General features: G+C 42.5%; 1 protein-coding gene across 5 annotated transcripts in view; it reads right to left on the minus strand.

Annotated features, from left to right (window-relative positions):
* Window positions 1–9,443: 9,443 nt before the first annotated feature.
* The window catches only part of CYRIB (CYFIP related Rac1 interactor B), a 96,320-nt gene continuing 84,392 nt past the window's right edge, over window positions 9,444–21,371 (minus strand). For all 5 annotated transcript variants that reach the window (XM_005479595.4, XM_074557043.1, XM_074557051.1 and 2 more), the window contains 9 exons: window positions 21,042–21,163; window positions 19,267–19,372; window positions 17,562–17,698; window positions 16,855–16,932; window positions 16,647–16,763; window positions 15,454–15,533; window positions 14,217–14,343; window positions 12,589–12,659; window positions 9,444–10,233 (listed from right to left, as the gene is read on the minus strand). In XM_005479595.4, the coding sequence (XP_005479652.1) occupies window positions 10,170–10,233; window positions 12,589–12,659; window positions 14,217–14,343; window positions 15,454–15,533; window positions 16,647–16,763; window positions 16,855–16,932; window positions 17,562–17,698; window positions 19,267–19,372; window positions 21,042–21,163 (902 nt within the window). In that variant the 3' untranslated portion in view covers window positions 9,444–10,169. The remainder of the gene's footprint in view (window positions 10,234–12,588; window positions 12,660–14,216; window positions 14,344–15,453; window positions 15,534–16,646; window positions 16,764–16,854; window positions 16,933–17,561; window positions 17,699–19,266; window positions 19,373–21,041; window positions 21,164–21,371) is intronic.

Consider the following 21,371-nt stretch of genomic DNA (forward strand, 5'->3'; position numbering starts at 1 on the left):
AGCAAGAGCTCTCCAGCCTTGACTGGGTCCCTCAACACAAATGAGTCCGGTAACACAAAGTTACATCCCTGTGTGTGCCCAGGTTACAGCCCCTTCTGCTTTCAGCCAGGCAGGAATGTGGGCAGTGCTTTATTGTGGAGGCAGCTGGTTTTGCTTTTATACAGAGGAGAGCCAAAAGATGCTCCTTACAGCTGTGAAGGTTGGTCAGGGTCCTCAGATCCACAACCTCAACACAGGATGGTTTCACCTCCTGCCCAAACATGAGTTCTTTTACTGTACCAGGTCACTAAAGGAATTTGATGATAAACCATAAACTTCTGTCTGCACCCCCTAGTGATTTCTGGAGTATTATAGGCTCAAGCCCAGCAATCTTTCCCCTCACACCTCTGGAGAAGGTGCAAGCTGAAGAATGTCACAGGTAGGCAGAGGTGACCAGAGAGCTTGTGGATTTCCTCACCCCTGGAGATGTTCAAGACCACGCTGAACAGGGCTCTGGGCAACCAGGTCTAGTAGAAGGGGCAGGGCTGTTGAACTGGGCTCCTTCCAACCCAAACAATTCTGTGATTCTGTGCTAAAGCAGCACACAGGGCAGGTGCTGGAGCAGCCAGTGCTGGTCCAGTGACACACAGCAGCACTTTGCACCAGTGAGAGCCCCCACGTGCTGCAGGCTGTGCCAGATTTACAGCCACTGTCTCTGCAAGGGTGAGAGGGCTCTTTCTGCAGGAAGGAGGTGCAGAAATGCCCAAGCTGGGCAGGTCAGGGCCAATACAGAGAGCAGGGAGCTTCAGCAGAGATTCCCAGTCAAATGTGCCTGTTGGGGCTCCTGCTGGGGCTCCTTCTGGGGCCCTGCTGAGCCACAGCTGAACTGGAGGAGAAGAGAAGACAGGTTTCTTTGGAACCCACCAAGCCCATGGAGCTGATCAAAGCATGGCAAGCAAAGCACTCCAGGACCAGCAGACAAGGGGTGCAGTGGCAGCACTGTCACACACTGGCAATGCCACCATGATGTGCCACCATGTCCACAGCAGTGGTGCCAGCCAGCTGGGGCTGGGCACACCCCTCAGCAGCTGGAATGCTGGCAGCAATGGTCTCACTTTGGCACAGAGCATGCAGCACAACACCCTCCCATTGCAGCACCTGCACTCAGGCTGAGCCAGCCTAATGAGCTGCTCTGGTAGCTGCACTCAGAGAGCAAAACAAAAAAATGAGAGGAAGGTGATTCCCGTGGGATTCAGCAAACGTAGCAACACCAATCCTGGGCAGTCCATTTGGTTTGCTGTTCACTGTGTGAGACTCTCTATGAAAAATTCAGATTATTTTTGTGCATCTTCCTGAAAAACTCCTCCTCTGTGAGATGGCACCTAATGGTCAGCAGCACTAATAGACACTGATGGGGTGGGAAGCACCATTTGCTCTGCATCCTGATTGGTTTGATCTTCCAGTGATACTACTAAAGAGAAACAAGTCCTTCCTCCTGGCCCAAATTCAAATCTCGTGCTTGAAACCTGGTGTTCAGCAAGCACTGATTTTGTTTGCCTGCTGCTAAATGGGCATTTCAGGCAACAGGCCGTTGATTAGAGGAGGTGACAGAACTGCTGAGTGGCCAAATCACTCCTGAAGAAGAAATACAGGTTGATTAATACCCTCAGAAACTCACGCAATGTAGATTTGTCTGCTTTCCCCCCTTACAGCCTACATCTACAGCATATCTGTGCCTATCAGCATATCTGTTATCCTTGCCCAAAAACCTCCTTAAAAAGGGAGTTCAAATCTCATCAATGACTTGGTCACACATTGGTTTAAGTCCAGAGCCCTGCTCCCTGATGCTCAGTCATTGTGTGGGTTACCAAAGCATCAGGCTGTGTCTGAAGAGGGGCTCAGGCTGTCTGCTGCCCCATCCCTCCTCGGTGTGTCCCCAGAACAAGCCCAGTGCCTGGCTCCAGCAGCCCTCCCTCCTGTCCAAGGCCTTGCAGAGGAGGAAGCGGCGCAGACCGAGCGAATTCCGATCCCCTTACGCAGCCCCTCCCAGCTCAGCACAGCCTTGGCCGCTTGCTCAGAGCCGAAAACGCAGTGAGGATTCAGAGAGCAGGGCTCTTCCTTTACAGGAGAAATCGAGTGTGGGATATTACCAGCCTCAGGCTAATCAGAAATTTCCCTGCACTGTATGCAACCTCAAGCTGTGGCTGTTGTTGGTGACATTATTTAAAATACAAAAAAACCCAAAACACCGAACAGTTTTGGGGAATAAGAATCCAGCAAAAGCCTCAGCCAAGGGGTGGGAGGGAGATGTAGCAGGCTAAAGAAATCCCTGCAGTGCCCAGTATCAGCTCCTCCCTTACCTGCAGCACAGGTTTAGTTGTAACCTCACAGTGCTGACAAGAGCAGCACAGGAGGTGATGAGAGAGATGTACACACAGATGCACAGAGCACTTTATAATAGTATCTGCAAATGCTGATCTAGGTTCAGACCACAGAATTTCCCATGGTTTGATCTTCAGCTTCCCTAGACTGCAGAATAAATCTATCTCCTGAGCAGACAGGGTGGGCTTGTTCCCTCTTGGGATCTTTCTTTTAAGGGTTTCCAGATCCAAGCCCCAGATGAGCCATCCCTTTGCTGGGGATCTGCAGATCCCAGGACTCAGACCTGAAGGAGAAATATGACTCCATAGCACAGGAGGAGCTGTGAGGTGGCCAAGTATGGAGCAAACATTCAGCTGGAGGGAAGCAGATGATGAACTGTGAACAGCATCATTCCCAAAGCCTCACTGACAAGAGACAGCTCTCCCTGCTACAGGTGAAGAGGGACAGACACTGAAGATGATGGTGCCTGTGAGGCTGAGTGTCCTTCAGCTAAGCAACTGACTGAAACCTTCCTGCTTGGCTTCCTGAGCAAGAGTTACCCATGACAAGAACGTAGAGAGAGCCTTCTATAAAAAAACCCACACTGTAAAAACTAATTAAAATGTTTAATTAGCTTTTGATTAACAGCATATTTCAAAACCCTTTAGAGACTTGCAGATCTGCAGAGGCACAACTTTGGAGTTCGGGACTGTTCTGAAACGTGTTCCCTCCTTGAGAGCAGACACACAATTATGTTCCTGCTTCAATTGCTCCTCATTTGCAAAGCCAGAGCATGAAGCAAGTTGTATTAATGTGTCAAAATGGGGAGAGAAATAAAGAGAGCAATGGATCACTGAGTCTTTGAAGGGAAAAGCAATATTGCAGTAATTTATAGGAAGGAGAGTTTGCAGGTGGGACAGTCGCTCTCAAAGAACAGCGGCGCTCGGCCAGCAAACAGGGCTTGTTTGAGAAGAGCATCACTGCCATCTTCAGGATGGCTGCTTTCTCTTTCCCAGCATCCAGCAGCTTTTCTGGGAGCAGTTTTTGGTTTATACAATACAAACAAAAGCTTCCTGCCACTCCAGCCAAAGTCATATTTTCAGTTATTATTGATGCTCTGCGGAGGACGTTTTGGTCCAATGCTTCCCAGCTTCTGGATTTTGACACCTCAAACTGCAGGAACACTTCATAAACATAATTTCCAGTGCAAACTTCAATTTAAGATGAAAAAGACCTGTCAATCAGTCTGGGCCACTTCAGTACAGTAACATTTCCTAATGGACACTTCTTGCCCTTTACTCAATCCAGACTGAATGTCTCTGAGGAGCCACCCTCTCACAGCTCTCTTGCAAGATGTTTACGCTAGCGTAAGAGAAGTGTTAGGAAACTCCTTGTGACATCAGCCAACTTTCCTTCCAATGGCATTAAATCATCACTCTTCTAGCCAGAACAGTCAATCAGCTGCCACAAAAAGAAAGCATCTCTAGCCTGGGCCTCCAAGTGGCATTTCACATTTAAGCACTACAAGTCATTTCAAAGATGTACAGTACTGAAGGTAGAATCTATCACCTTAAAAACAACAGTAAGGGTACTAAAGAGGAAAAAGGCGACTGCTTTAAAGCCAGAAAGAGCACAGCTAGGATGGCCACATTACTTAAACTCACATGTTTCAGTAAAGCACCCCCACACTGTTCAATTACACCAATACTGAGCAGGGGTCACAAAGCTGAGTATGGGGACATCAGTTTTATACTGCAACATCTCACCTCTCTCTACCCTGCCCTTGGACACATCTCATGTGCCCCTTCACATGATGGGTGTGTTTCCAGCCCACTGGGTGAGCTGGATGTGTGCACACACTCCTTTCCCAAGCCTGCACTCTGGCCCAGCATCCAGCCACTCTGACACAACAGGCACATGTGAAATCACACAATGCAGGGACACAGGGAGCAAGGACAAAATAATCAGCTCAGCTGTTTCCTTGCCTGCATCCAAGGAAGAGATGGGGCAGGCCATAGATCAGGCCAGATATTTGTTCTTGCCAGACCAGCTCTCACTTGGGGCTGTCTTAGACTACCATGACCACAGGGGTCACCTCAGTCACCGGCAGCAGGAGCTCTCCCTGCTTCTAAAGATGGGGACATCACTGATACACCGTGAATGGCAAGAAGCCACTCCTCTAGGGACTTTCCAAACAGGAATTTGTCACCTCTAATAAGGGAACCCCACAGCAGGAACCAGGACAGGGCACAGCAGTCCTGTATCTCACTTCACCATCATGGTCAGCAGGTGCTTGTAACTCCTCCCCTCAGCTACTGGCCACCTCTGATCCCTGCAGTAAGTGCTGGCTCTGGGACAGGGCTCCAGCATGAGCAGGGAATGCAGGGCCCTGGGGCAGGAGCCTGCAGCGGGTAGCAGACTGCTGCAGTTCACAGCATGACAGGGAGAAGACACATACACCTTCTGAATTTCTCCAACTCCTCTTGCACAAACTGAGGTCTCATGAGCCATCCTAAGACCTGTCCTCAATAATTCCTTAGAAACACATGGAAGATAACTGACAGCACCAACACATGTGCATATAATAAGGCAGGTAACATGAATGCTTTCAAAAGGAAAACAGAGGGTCTTGGGTCAAGCTGCAGCTGTAAAACACATGACTGAGCAGGGCAACTGAGGAAAGCCTTCAAGTGTAGCCCTGGGAGCTCCAGGACCACTGACATACATCAGCAGCCTCAGGAAGCTTGTTCAGGACACACCAAGTCTGTGTAACTTTTTACCAGCCTACCATGCACACCAGCACTTGCTGGTGAAATAGAGCAGTGAATCCACATAATAAAACATCTAAAGGTTCAAGTGATTCAGCAGTGTCAGCTGTATCTGACATCTTTCTGCAGCACATGTATATGCTCAGATCAGAAAAACCAGTGCTTAATCTGGCAGATCACCTTGAGAAAACTTGATTCTATCACTTGGTCAAATCTTGTCATTTGTAACACACGTGCAGTAACTTGGTAACTTCACCAGTGGCCCACAGAACCCCACAAAGGGCCACTTCTCACTGTTCCAGCTGTGACAGAGTCCACAGCACTGCACAGATGTGAGTGGTCAGTTTATACCTGATCAGGTAGAGCCCTTTGTTGTAACCTTGACACAGGAGGTAACCCTGCCCAGCCAGCTTTACCACAGTAATAAAACTGAGGGTGAAACCAGCCTGAAAGGGTCATTAGCACAGGGGGAAGCAGACCACTGGCCTGATCACATCAAGCTGGTTGCAATCACCAGATTTTAAATGTCCTGTGTGACAGCAATTCATTACAAAATTCATATGCAAATCGATACCATGAACTTTATCCTGGGATTGCTTCAGTCCTTGCTCCACTGCCCCTGAGATGCTACTGTGATCTGCCAGCAGGCATTTTACTGGTCTTGGGAGAAGGGCTCAAAACACTTTCCTTAGGCTGGTAAAAAGTCCAAAAGGGCAAGAAGGAGCAAGAAGCTTGGTAATTTAGAGCTTGTTTTCTGTTTTGACAAAAGAAGCTGCTCCACAGAGTTATTTCACAAGATTTTGAAAAATAAGCAATCCCATCAGCACAGCCAAAAATGGCACCCTCAGAGATGCCTCCTGCATCCAACAGGACCTGTGATCACACGTTTGCAGCACCCAGGGAACCATCAAAGTGAACTTCCCACTGACACACTCAAATCTTGCAATTAGCTTTAAACTCACAGCAACTGCCTCAACTACTCCTTGCTAGTTATTTCACCAGACTGAATCTTTGCAGGGACAGAAAGACAACACCAAGCTTAGCAAACCCTAATAAAAGGAAGATGAGCAACCTTCAAGTGAAGCAGCAGACTGAAGAGTAATCACATCCCTGCTCCAAATACCTGCTGGCATTGGCTGTGCAAGCCAGGAGAAAGAGCCAGAGGACAGTTCATCCAGAATGAGATGTTTGCACAGGAATGCTCCAAGCCCATTTCAGGGTCCTCTTTTCCAGATCTGCTCCAATCATGGCACACACTGTCAGCCATGCAGTCTCTACTGTCTGTGACACACATCACACACACCACTGTAGATGTGTCCCCCAGAGACCCATCTGTGCCTGGAATCTGAAGCTTGCAAGAAAGGAGCAACATTGTTTACACTCAGAGACACAGCACCATGAGCAGAAGGCCTTTCATCCACAACAGCCACAGGCTGGTTACACTAGCTCACAGCACAGGGAGGGTGGCTAATTTGAGCCCAGCATTTATTTTAACCATTGAGTGCTAGCCAGCCCAGCCCTCCAAAATCACAGGCTATCGCACACAACAGGGTGGTGCCATCCAAACAGGGCAAATTTCCCCCCAAAACTTACATGGAGGCTGTTCAGTGACCCATACTTAGTGCCAGGCCTGCCAGCTGCTCTCCTGTCCACTGGCACAGGTAAAACAAAGAGGGCAAGATGGTTCTGCAAGGAACAAACAGCAAAGCTTGAGCAGGAACACACAGCAGGTTCAGCTCAAAACTTCAAACAGCTGATGCCTGGTGCATTGGAAAAGCCTGTTTTCCTGGAAACCTCACAACTGGGGAAGCTTGTGGAGCACTGGGCCAGACAACGCCAAGGCAAGCCAGCTCTAATCTCTGGTCCCAGCTGCGTACACAGAGAAACTGCAAAACACAAATGCCAGAGGAAAAAAAGGAAAGCTCCAATTATTCTCAGACCACAAGAACAGCGATGTCTAAAAGCAAAGATGCCGTCGGGGCAGCAGAAAGGAAGATCTGTCCAAAACAGCTGACTGAAGAAATTGTGTTGTTTTAGGCAGCAGCCACTGAGGCAAGACAAAGAAGAAATCTGCTGTATGGCTGGTTCTGCCACAACAGCCTCAGGCCTGATTGACTGTTTCAAGTGTTTTTCAATCAAATCAGAAGTAAAAACTGTCAAATACAGAAGTCGTGCTTAAAACCCATTCTCTGTAAATTAGCTTTCCATTAGAAAGCTTTACTTACAAAAAGTAATACTGGAAGGAGCATGATTTGCTCCTCCTGGGATTATTATTCCTTAACTGTATTCACAGCAACAAGGCTGACAGTAAATTATTATTTTTTTCTTCAGGGTGATGAGCTGATGAGGACAGTTTCCCTTTCAGATCCCTGCAGAAGGGTCAGTTGTATACAGTTTGTAGCATTCACATGATTCTGGAAAAGTGGGTTTTTTTCCCCTTTTTGAAAACCCCGAACAAATCCAGTTCTGTCTTTCCTCAGCTTGTTTCAACTGTGATATTGCCAAAAGGACCAGAGAAGAATCATGTCAAAGCAAGAGTATTTTATTCCTGAGGCCAGCAAAGCACATGGGTTGGTTTCTCTGTGACAGAGACCTTGGCTAAGCATCTTTGGCCAGAAAGAAAAAATGTATTGCCCTAAGAGAGATGGGCATGCAGATATCCATAGCACACACCTGAACCTCTTTCAAAATCTTCAAGTGTCATGAATTACAATTTTGCAGATCTTTTCAAAACAAAGAGAAGATAAAAACATTTCTTAATGGTGCAGAAGGAATATCCATAGGAAATCACACATTCTACCTGGAGCCAGCATGCTATGCAAAGTTACAAAACATTACTTGTCCACCAAATAAGACTGAGAGCTGTCACCCTTGCCTGCAGGTTTAGAACCTGACAACTCATGTTAGGCATAATCACAATGGTGCCACACAAGGAGTGCTCATGTTTGCTCATCAGTGCGAAACATGCCATTTCCAGAGTTTTCCAGTCATTCTCAATTCTGGTTCTCACAGAATCCCAGAATGGGTAAGGCTGGAAGGGACCACAGTGGGTCATCTGGACCAACCTCTCTGCTCAAGCAGGGTCATCCCAGAGCACATGGCACAGGATTGTGTCCAGACAATTCATGTGTGTCTTGTGAGGAGGATCCACATCCTCTCTGGACAATCTGTGCCAGTGCTCAGTCACCCACACAGTAAAGAAATTCTTCCTTATATTCAGGTGGAGCTTCCTGTGCATCAGTTTCTGCCCATTGCCTCTTGTCCTATTGCTGGGCACCACTGAGCAGAGCCTGGTTCATCCTTTGACACCTCCCTACAGACAGACAGACATCGATGAGGTCCCCTCTCTGTTTTCTCTTCCCAAGGCTGGACAGGCCCAGCTCCCCCAGCCTTGCCTTGTGAGAGAGATGTTCCAGACCCTGTGCTGGACCCACTGCAGGAGCTCCCAGTCTGCCTTGTCCTGAGGAGGTCAGAACTGGAGCCCTCACTCCAGGTGAGGCAGAGGGGCAGGATCCCCTCCCTGAGCTGCTAGCAGTGCTCCCCCTAACACAGACCAGGACAGCCCTGGCCTTGGCCCCCAGGGCACTGTTGGCTCAGGGACAGCTGCTCTCGCCCAGCTCCTTCTCCACAGAGCTGCTCTCCAGCAGGTCAGCCCAAGCCTTGCTGGTGCCTGGGGTTGTTCCTCCCCAGGTGCAGGACCCCGCATTTGCCTTTGCTGAATTTCAAACAGTTCCTCTCTGTCCATCTCTTCAAACTGCCAAAATCCTTTGGAAGGGGTGTAACTTTTCCCCTTCAATCCTTTCCCTCCCAAAAGAGCTTTAATTTTTTCACCAACTTATATAAGACTTGTTGCTATAAATCGTTTCCCTAAGAAGAACCATTATTTAGTGTGCTGTGATTATTCAGATTTTACACAGTACAAATACCTAGATCCATAGGAGAACACAGCAGTACACAGCAAGGGGAGTTCATTTCCCACTCCTGGTGTGGAGAGAGCCCAGTGTGCAGAGTCATTTCTGACGGCTCTATAAGGAGGCAGCATGGGTAGCCTGGATGCAGGCTCTTCAGCAATTCCCACTGGGATCTATATGGATTGCACCAAGTTCCTCATCACAAATCCTACCTGAGTAATAATTCTCAGGGAGAGGAAAGCAGCACAAAGTGGAGAGCAAGAATCCTAAATCACACCAGGCTTAAATCAGTGGCTTAGGCAACTGGTTACTGGTAATGAAACAGCAGAGTTTTCACTATATAAAATTTATAAATTTATTTTTTTGTAAAAATCCAAAGAGCACGAAGACATCTCACTCAAAATACTGGTAAATCAAACCACACTTAGAAAAATGAAAGCTGATTTTATTATCTTATCCACAGCCAATCATTTGACATGAACATGCATACGTAATTTTGCTACGCACACACCACAGTTTAACGTTAGTTATTAAAGGTTAAACATACAACATACATCCTTACAAAAATGAGTCAAAATGCAAACGTAACTTTTAAACAAAACAGTTTTTACTCATTTAAAAAAACTTTTGTGTTGGGTACCATTTTGTACAAACACAGTTAATTTAAACAAATCTGCTTTTAGTTTCCTCATGGTTGCACATGAAAATAAGCTGCAATAGAAAATGAAGTCATCAAGGGATTTTTAAATAGCAGAAGTAGGCAGTCTTGCCATGCAGAAGAAGCAATATTAAATATTAGTTTTTCAAAAAAAGAAAAAAACCACAAGTTTAAAAATATTTAGTTCAAGTCACAAATCTTTCCCCAGTACAGAGAAATCCAAATGCAACGCATAATTAGCTGCCACTTAGGATGGCTATTCTGAAAAGTAGAAATACTTTCCAGAATTGATAATTTCATTGATTTGGCACAGAAAAGAAGTCTGAGCTTACTTAGGTACAAGGAAGTGATTAAAAAAAAGAGTAAACAGGAAGAGAGAAAATAAAAAGCAAGAATGAACGAGATAGTAGTTGCAATCACTAAAAAAAAAAATCTGTGCATCTCAGTCATTGCAGAATACTGTCTACAGCAGGTGCGAATTCCAGGTAATTGTTATTGCAACATGGATTTAATTTGCTTGGAGGTAGTCTCATCATTCAAATGCTTTGTTGTGTACCTAAACACAGAAATAAAGTCAAGGTGAGCATAAATGCTATTGCACTTCAGCTTACAAATGTGTAATTTCTTTGTTTATGGCTCAACCTGACTGTAACAGAGCAAAACCCTTAGCCACGGATCATCACCCACTCCATCGTCACTGAGAAAACAAGTCAGACATTCTGATCAGAAAATGATAGTGCCAATCAGAACTAGAATCTAGCAGCCTTGCACCAAGGGGAGCTCAAAATAAGCCTCAGCAGGACACTGCCTTTCACAGCAAGCTCACAGTAGCACTGGTGACAGGTAATTATCTGCCAGACTAATTCTGGGGGCTCTGCCCACAGGAAACATCTTCAAATAAGACAGCTTGAGAAACTCTTCATCAAAACTTCCAGTGACCAAACCTTCCCAGAATCCCTCAATGGCAATGGATTTAATCACTTTTCAACCTAATTTCCTGCTTAGTTAAGTGACTGTGCTGCTAACACTAAAGAGCATAAACATGTACTTATTTCAGCTTCCAAAATTCTCTAGGATAATAGCACACTTTTAAATCAATATAAAAAACCTAGCTATATCTATTTTTAGAAGATATCCTCATTGCAGAATTTTTGTGTGATTAATTTTCCTGATCCTTCTTCCTAACTCATCTAAAAGCAAATAAAACTTACTTTGTACTTTAAATTTAACATGTTAAATTAACACTTTTATTGTTATCCACAACTGCAGTACTACTTTACTTGTTCACTTGATAAATATATAATGACTTTTTAGTTTGGAAGTTAATAATACTGTAAATTTCAGCACTTTTTGTAATTCAACGAACAAGCAGCCTAAGATTTTCTGAAATCTTGAAAAGTTATTGCACTTGGTATTCTGCCCACGTGAAAAAGTTGAACATGATTACAATACTCAGATGAATTTGAAATTACAAAGAGCTGATCTCCCTCCAAAACCCTATACCACCTCCCATTTATTTTTGAAACACATTATCTGTCCCTTGGGAAAACCCAAGAAATTCTCAGTCTGCCAGAATCAAAGACTTAGGTTTGGACTTAATTTGTCATGATGACAACTTGAACCTGTTTTCATCATATGAGCACAAAGCAGCTCACCCCTGCATCTCTTCCTAACAATTCCAAACATGGCTTAGAAAAGGTTTGAATATCCTACCCAAAGAGTAATCAAATGTACAAAAGCAGGAATGTTACAGCATCCATGCATGGAAAGGGAAAGCACAGCTTGAGAGCATGGACTGGATTTACACTGATAACCACGAAGTTAATTGTGCAATTAACCAGAAGTTAATGTCACTGCTTAGTGCAGTGAGCACCTGAAGTGCACCTTCCATGCTCTTTCACAGTGTCAGCAATAATGGGAAAAATGGGCTACTAATAAAGACTGGTGATCACGGCAGCTGCAATCACAATAAACTAGTCAGAAATAAATGCTAACGCAGCATTTTCCCTCTGGAAGCCTGTGTCTTTACTGATGACCATCTCAAAGACTGATCATGTTATGAAGCTCAGAGATGAACATGATTTTAGCATGGAAATAATCACATGAAGTTTCAAATTAGGCATGGATTTTTCAAATTTTAACTAATAATCTGAACCAACTTTACAAATGAACCCACTTACAATACCACATTATTTAACTCCTTATGACATCATGACACAAAAAATAAAAAGACGGCAAATGAAATTAAAGCAGCTTCACTACAGATAAGGAAAACAAATCACAACTGCACAATTTCACAAAACAAACTAAAGCTTCCTCATTCCAAGCAGGCATATAAGTAACAATACCCAGTTCCAGTTATTTGTTACAAAAGTAATGATACTTTTCCAAGCATGGACTAGAACAGAGACTTCACCTGTCTATCTCATTTTTGCACTTTTTACCACTTCTTCCATGCTGGACACCCACACAATGAAGACATGACTGACTATACAGCTTTACAACCCAAATTAGCAGGTTTTAGTTTTAATATACTGAATTATTAATTTTTTTTTTACTTCTCCAATTAATGTGGCAAATTCTTGTCTCATCTATTCTACAGCAGGGATTTAATTCTTTCTGAAAAGGAACAATTTCTAGTTACTTACCATGCCATATGACTCATTCTTAACCTGCATGCGTGGAAAAGGTTATCTTAGAATGAACAACTGCAAATTCACAACCCTGTTAAAGCACAGAGGCTTCTTCATACATCCTTGTCTCAGGACACATTAGAAGAAAAGCCTGCAATAATTACATTCACCTTTCCCTGTAACAGTCACTGAATACTTTGTTGCAAAGAAAATGACCTGGACAATTCATGAAAACTCACATCAAAACATTAAAATACCCAAGAAACAAAAAGGAGTACCTGAGAGCATTTAGAAGGCCTTCTACACTGTTAGGAGGCTGGTCTTTAAGAACTTTGATGCATCCTTTCATCTAGGAGTTAAAAAAATTAGTTTTTTCCATGCTAATACCTTTTGAATTTACAGGAATGTTTTATATTCAGTATAAAATAAGTATTTAAAAATAGCAGCAGTGTAAAGACATTTTCTGGATATTAAAAAGGAATTAAGCTTTCAGCATTACATCTTCCTATCACAGACTGGTTTAGCTACTTAAAAAGCTACATCAAGTGCATCCTCAGCAACTTTGCTGATGACAGCAAGCTGAGTGTGTGGCTGACAGTCTGGGGCGGGGGGAAGGCATTCAGAGGGACCTGGACAGGCTGGAGAATGGGATCTGTGAACCTTGTGAAGCTCAACAACTCCAAGGTCCTGCCATTGGCTCAGGGCATCCCAAGCACAAACACAGGCTGGGCAGGGAATGGACTGGGAGCAGCCCAGAGGAGAAGGGCTTGGGGGAGCTGTTGGATGAGAAGTTCACCATGACCCAGCAAAGTGCTCTGGCAGCCCAGAAAGCCAACACTGTCCTGGGCTGCAGCAAAAGAAATGTGGCCAGCACAGCAGGGAGGTGATTCTCTACCTGTGCTCTGCTCAGACCCCATCTGGACCCAGCTCTGTGTCACCAGCAGAAAAATGACATGGCTGTGCCAGAGTGAGTCCAAGGCAGGGTCATGAAGATGATCAGAGGGCTGGAGCACCTCTCCTGGGAGGAAAGGCTGAGAGAATTTGGGCTGCTCAGCATGGAGAATGATCTGGGGAGACCTCCGAGAACCTTCCAATACCTAAAGGGGCTACAGGAGAGCTGGAAAGGGACATTTTACAAGAGCAGGCAGTGATTAGATGAGGGAGAATGGCTTTGAAGGTTGTGGCTGCCCCATTCCTGGAAGTGCTCAAGGCCAGGCTGGACAGGGCCCTGAGCAACCTGATCTAGTGGAAGGTGTCCCTGCCCATGGATGGGGCCTGGAACTGAATGATCTTTAAGGTCCCTTCCAACCCAAACCATTCTATGATAACTTTAGTGAATGCAACTTTCAAGCTCTGCTTTATCAGCCTTAAAGAAAAAATATGGAACTGTGAGCAGAAATACATGCTTATCATAAATCCATTAAGAATTATTTCATTCAGCCAGTGAAATAATGACCAACTGTAGTTAATGCAGTGGGATAATACTCCCTTTGAAATAACCACAAAACCACAGAGTAACAGCATGTATTCCACAGGCTTACTATCAAAAACAGTAGAAAGTCAGAAACTCAAAGTGTGGTGGATGGTGAACTGAGCTATTCACCAGTCAGTGAGGGACAAGGCAGGGGCCATTGTCACTTTCTGATCTGGATCTTTCATCACCACCACTGCTTACAAGTATTCCTGGACACTACCAGAACTACACAAAAACAGATTTTTCATGACCCACTTACATGTCCAAAAGGCCTAGTTTGTATTTCTCACTACTGAAATATACATCTTTGCTCACAGCTATGTGTTTAGCACCAACCCAGTGTATACATCTGCTACTAAAATCTGCAACAGAGAAAAGGAGCCTACAGACCATTTAAATACTCAGGAGATTATTTCGCAACAGTAAACTTACATCAATTTTTGAAGTTTTGGCAAAAGCGCCCACCGGATGCACGTGATCATAGAGTATGATGACACCCACCATTACCCTCAGACAGAATGATACTGTTTCCTCATTTGTAAACCTGCTTCTATATTCACTGGAATGTAAAAACACAGCTTATTATCTATGAAACACAAGATAACAGTACATACTAGTAATACCCAAATTAAGATTAAAGAGAAAAATTCTATGATAAATCCTCAAAAGGAAAAAAAAACAAACCAACCCAACCAAATCTACAAACATCAAACTTGTGAGTTTTTGTTATTCCTTTCAAAAGACAGATGATTGTTTACAAAGTTACCTGAAGATTAATAAAAATTTGCAAACCTACAACAACAGGTTTCTAAAATTTTTAAATTAAAAAAAAATTAATTTTGAAAAAGATTAAAACATACTAACTTGGTCTCCAGTGCTTCCTACACTTTTCTCTGTCACCTTCTAATACACACCCAAATTTCTGACTTAGAAAAAAAAAAGGGCAGGTGACTGGACAACCTTTAACTGCTTCTTAAAATGGAATTAATTCCTAAGAAGAGTAAGAGTATAAATGCTTGGAGCTCTTAATGCACTACAAAACAAATGTCCTGCGGTATTTGGACAGAAACTTATTTTAAAAGACATGGATCATGCCCCAGTAATTTTACCAATGGAAAACTATTTAGAACACAGAAGAAACAGATTTAAAAAAATAATCAAAGATTAGTGTGATTTTGGTCATACTCTCAATGCCTCTCAAATAAACAGAAGACAACTGACTGCCTTCATGCCTAGAAGTTGTCTCTTCATTCCCCTGAGAGGAGCACAGTCATTTTCTAGAGCAATCAGCCAGGCCAGTCAGCAAGGACACAATGTCCAGAGCATTGCCCACAGCCCCTCTTTCAGGAGACCCTGGGCAATCATGCTCAAATAGCCTATTTCTCTGAATAATACATGACAAAACCACTTATAAAGAGTGCCAAGAGGTTGTCTAGCTTCCATAGTCATTTTATTTTTAAATATTAATATGTTCAGAAAAGTAGACCACACGATTTCCGTGGCTGGCAAAACAAAACAAGGTGGTTTCATGTCAGTGTAAACAACTTGGCTGGTAAAAAGGAAACATCACAGCTCCTAATCACTCCAATTACATTTCTTTCATGCATCACACATCAGGTCTGAGGCAGAGAGGTGACTCACACCCAACCCAAGCAGTGTTGGTACTCACGGGGTTTCCAGCATGACCCTGCACACACTGGCCATGGTGCTTAAGCAATCTGTTGTGTTCTCTATCGGTAAATTTTTATTCTGCAAAAGAAGGTGAACAGTTGCCACAACTCAATCACTGTGAAATATTATACTACACAACCTAAGTCAAATCAGTTATCTGTTGGCATAGCAATGTGGAGCAATTAAAAAAAAATCAAAACAACTATGGTGAGTCAGGTAGTCTTGCGCTGTTTTTTAAAAATATTATCATATAGATTAGCACTTTACAGAGCAAAGGCTACCACATGGGTTTTGCCTGCTTGCTTGTAGCCAAGGAACTACACCCTTGATACGATTGACTTTTGGAAAGTTTTGAAGGAATCATCATCTAACCTGCTCCTCCAAAGACAAAAATTTCTATAGCCAAATATATTCATCTGCTGTAATAGCAAAACTTAATTGTGGCAGACAACAATCACAAATAATTGTAAAATAAGAGGACAGTTTTCTTAAGGCATTTCAAGCATAAAGCAGAACTCAGAAGGAAAAAAAACATTAAAAGACAGATGTAGCTTTGCATGAATCATGTAATGTAAAATTATTTTCTACTACGAAATAGTGAGCATTCTTTGCATGTAAGCCAAAAATCATCACAGTTATCACAAGGCAAGCACAGTACTTGCATTGATTGGATTTTACAACCAGTATTTACTTAGTAGTCAAGGATAAATAGGGATGTGTCAAGGTGCTGAAATACTTTTCCAGTTCAGGCTCCTTCCCCCTTTTGCAATAATGTAGTATACTTGACTTCACACAGGAGAGTAGAAGGAGAAGAGGAAGCTACATTTCAATTCCATTCTTTATTTCAAGCAGAGAGAATCAAGCTGTTTCCCTTTCAATTTTCTGAAATTTCTGCTCTAAAACACCACCACAGTGCAGGCAAAACACCTGTCCCAGCTCCCTGCTTGAGAAAAGCCATCACTGCTTATGTGACAATACTCATTAAATTTTGGGGATGCACACACAAAGTGCCTGGCTGGAGTCCCTAACTCTACAACATCTGGGAAGGACACATTACATTTCTTGAGGCTCCAAACCCCAAGTTTTATTCCTACATGCCAGATTAGGCCAGGAGGAGGTTGTGCTGCCCATTATGTCTGGCCCTGCAGTGCTGTGAAGTACATTATCCAAGCCATAAATTTATACTCTTACCTCTGACACAAACTTTGTTGTGGCATCACTTAAGGTTTTCAACATTGGCGTTGCTTCAGCGTAAAATAAAGACATTCTGTTTGCCAACTCATTATTTACTTCATTTTCTCCCTCTGCCTAAAAAACAGAAGAAAGGGTTTAGTTGTTCTGTACATGAAGAAGAGAGGGGGTAGCAGAATTAATTTCATCTTATCCAAGGGTTACCTACTGGGACATTGTTAATCCTCATACGGCTCAGAGTTCTTCTATAGTAGCTGAAGTCATTCTGTATAGCAGGATTTGTCATCTATGTGGATACGGAAGCAAGAGAGTTGAGACAAATTCAAGGAAAGTAAGGACAAATTTTCATAAAATGTTATACACCCAACAAGAATATATTCAACTTCCTGAAGTGAAGCAAAAAGGCCTGTGATATGTTTAGAACTTGTAAGCACAACATAAAGCTTTTTGGTTTCTCAGATTCAGAACAAGCTCTAACAAGAATGAGAAAAGGAACAATCTCCTAAATACAAGTTGGAAATGAGAAGGTTGAAAAAATTGCTTTGCTAATTTGACTCCAAGGATCAGACCAGCAAATTAATTACCATTTCAGCTTAGTTCTTTGCATATAGCAAGAAAATAGCTGGACTGTGGCTGCACACAAGCTAAAAGCAGCAGCATTATCTCAAGAGATATGCCAAATTTGGGTGAAAAAACATGATTAATGTGAACTGAAACACAAGTGCCTAAAGCTAATATGATATTTCATCTGCATTCCAGTTTGATCTTACTCTAGGTCACAAGAGCAAGCCAAGCATATTGGATATTTGAGTATCCGCTGCACATTCTATTCCAGAACAGAACACAACCCAAACTGCTTCAGCAAACAAACACATTTGGCTTCTTTTTCTAGCCCTTCTGGTCACAAGCTCTTACCTTGAGCTCATCAAATCGGAGTGTGAAGTGAAGAATTTCTGCAAACTGCTTGGCAAGAGCCTGCTCTCGCTCCAGGTGCTGCGTTGGGGAGTACGGAGTGCTGGTCAGGGCGCCCAGCAGGCCCCGCAGCCCGGCCTCTGCAACACAGGACAGGGGATTGAACACACACCTGCACTGCCCCTTGCACCAGCACTGCCTGGGACTCTGCATGCTACACTTAAAATACACAGCTGCCAAAATACATGGTGGTTAATAATAAAGGGACTCCATGAACTGCTCATCTATGTGTCAACTGCTGTCATATTTATGTACAAATTGCTGTACAGACCAGGTCACATCAGCACTGACAGCCACAAAAATAAACCTCTTGAAAAGTTCTGCTCAAGCTTTGTCTGCAACATTTGTGTAGAACATATTTCAATAACTTGTGTTAGCAGACTTCAGCCTCTAGGAGAACAAAGAATTCAAGTGGCACATAGCTGTAAGCAAAAGTCATGCATTATTTAAGATAAATTTATAAACTGTGACAGTTGTTGCAAGGGTTGCAGGTGAAGAGAGGAGACAAGAATGTTGACTTCATGTTGATTTATTATCTTATGATATATATATTACATTATAACTATACGAGAAAGAAATAGAAGAAAAAGTTCTCAGAAGGCTAGCTAAGCTAAGAATAGAAAAGAATGAACAACAAGGTCTGTGTCCCAGCAGACAGCAAGAGCAGCTCTGCCGTGAGTGGTCAGTAAATCTAAACATCTACAGGAGAACAATAACAGATCCACCTGTTGCATTCCATTTAACTATTGTTTACAATTTGTTGCTGAGGCCACAGCTTCTCAGAAGGGAGAAAAATCCCAAGAAAGGATTTTTCACAAAAGATGTCTGTGACAATAATCCATCAGCATTGACAGCCACAAAAAAAAACTTCTTGAAAATTTCTACTCAAGCTTTGTCTGCAACATTTGTGTAGAACATATTTCAATAACCTGTGTTAGCAGACTTCAGTCTCTAGGAGAACACAGAATTCAAGAGGCACATAGCTGTAAGCAGAAGTAATGACTTAAGACAAATTTATAATCCAGCTTCCTGTTCATCTTGAGAAAAACACCTCACCCATTTTAAAAAGCAGAACTTGCCTGCAACAAGTTTCTGTGCTTTAAACACATTTTATACAAGCTATGTTAATAAATTTGATTTAAAGTGAGATAACAACAGAAAGCTGGTAAAAAAACAAGTCTCAGGTTTTATCAGCATAGCCATCACATCAGTGAGTTTCAGAAGAGGCATGAAGCACCTTCTCAAGTACTGCATTTGTATGAACCAAGATCAGGCACTTCCACATAGCAAATTATTTCTGGTGTTTAGGGCGGAATAATACAGTCTCTTTTAATTACTCTTGGTATCAGAAACACTGACAGAATCAATTTCTGATTATTTAATTTACTCATTTCCAGACAATCAGCTGGTTACTGCCTTCCTGAGTTACTAAAGGAGTAGAGGAAGAGCAGCAAGGATGATCCCATTCTCTCTCCCCTCTCAGACATCCACTGAAGCAAGATTGCTGTCATCCAACGTATGGAGGAATCTGGGCAATATGAGCTCTTTTCCACAAAGGAGTTGATCTAGATGTGATCACATCTGAATATGCCAAATATACTCATAAATTAAGAGAAAAAAACCCTCAAGTTAACACCTTTCCACTTACCTAGTCTTTGAGAAAATTCATAGAATTTCTTTAGTTTGCCTACTAGTGGAACAACTGCACCCCATGCCTTCTCTTGCAGCTTCTCATCATTTGGATGCTGTATTGCCTTAAATTGGAAAAAGAGAGGAGAAAAAGATGCTTGGATTGGGAATAACTGATGCACTGCTGACAAAACAACCCCAAACAACAAAACACAAAAAACCAAAACACCTATGCAAGACAATTGTTTGAAGAGCTAATAATTAAATATCTACCTACTAAGAAGTTTTCAGTTGAGAGACAAGTATGTACTAACCCATGTCTGTTCCAAAAAGGTCTAAAAATTTGTGTTGAAAGTAAGCATCCTGAACAGGAAAACAACTTGGAGAGAGTATAAAGAAATGGTTAAAAATCAAATTACTCAGATAAGACAATTTACATAACCAGACCTAGTTAATTAAAATTAACAACTTTACTGTGCTTACTCCAAGCAAAAAAAAAAAATTAGCGATCAAAGCCTCATCTTAATGTTGATATCTATCACTAATTCCCAAATTTGCAAAGACAAAAATTACTGTGAAATTCAGGCTAGCTATTACAGCAGGAACATGTAAGAATAATCAACAACAAAAAGCACCACCAGTACAAAGCATATACCACAGTTTTGAAGGATATATTTACAGACTTTGTCTTTACAGTAAACTTCCCAGACATTTAATACCTTAAATTCAACCTCTCCAGTTAGCAACTGAAAATATACTACGAAAACAGAAATAAAGATGCTCATAACTCTCCTGCAGCACTTTCACTGTCGGGTTCTTGATTTCAAGAACTGTTTCAGTCAACCATGGACTGTGGCTTGCAGCACACTCCTCTCAGGTCCTAGAAAGTTTCCTTCCTGCCATGTCTACCTCCTCTCAGAGAAGTATCTCTCATTTCTCCATGGCATCTGCACACACACATTCCTGCCTGATCCTACAGCCTGTCTCTGAACATGGATAGTAAACTATCTCCCCTCCTAAGGGGTTTGTGTGACACAGTCATCCCTCTTAAACCTACCTTATCAATTCCATGGAGAGAAAAACTCTCAAAGGTGAATGGCTTTGAGTATCTCAAATTGCTATGGAGTAAATAGTAATCTAATACTCCTATCTAATACTATTTCTTAAGGATATGTTACAGTGAGTAACTCCTTCCTTCATGAGCAAAGCCCCCATTGCTGCATGTGAGGAAGACAATAAAGGGGGTTGGGAGAATATTTATTCCACCCTTTATTAAACAAAGAAACATCTGAATGACATTCTGTACAGGAACTTTGCTTCTGTTCCAAATATCTACTTTAGTAAATAAAAGCCAATTAAAAGGGAGTGAAAATGAGATGCCTTTTGTGTTAGGATTACCAAACCAGGCTTCTCCAGTTATCATACAAGAGGATGTCAACAATATTCAGTTTTGCACTGCAGTCACACCACACTCTTTCCAAATTCACTATTAACTCAAGAAGAGCTTATGTGGGAACACAAAGAAAAATCAATATTCATAATTCATAATACCCCAAAAACTCTGAGAAGCATCATTTGCTATTACATATGTGGATTAATATGACTGAAACAAGCAACATCTGTTTTGCTGTTAAAAAGAAACATTCCAGAGCAGAAATTCAAGACAGTGATTTTAAAGGACAACATGCTCTGCCAAAACAGCTCCTGCAAGCAAAGTTAAACCCCAGCAGTATTTGGTTAGGATCAGACAATGAACAACCACAGGCTGTGCACAATTGAAACGCTCTAGCTCACCTCTCGTATTTCATGGCCAGCTCCTCTATATGACTGCAAGTCTTCCAGTATTCCTTCTGCATCCTTTAACACTACATTCACCTGATTATAAATTTCCTTTTCAGATTCTGTAGGTTGGGCATCTAAACAGCAGAACATATTAAATGTATATATATTTATTTTTAACAACAACACGGAATTCAACAGGCACACCATCACCTATGGGACAAATTCTTCATGCAGCAACTCATCAAGAATTTACATTCTCTGAAGAGCTACTACCATGTATAAGAAACTCCAAGAGACTAATTGTATTCATTTTAGTAGTCTCTTCTTTTACCATCCCAAAAA

Source organism: Zonotrichia albicollis, chromosome 1, assembly GCF_047830755.1.
Source record: "Zonotrichia albicollis isolate bZonAlb1 chromosome 1, bZonAlb1.hap1, whole genome shotgun sequence".
Lineage (NCBI taxonomy): Eukaryota > Metazoa > Chordata > Aves > Passeriformes > Passerellidae > Zonotrichia > Zonotrichia albicollis.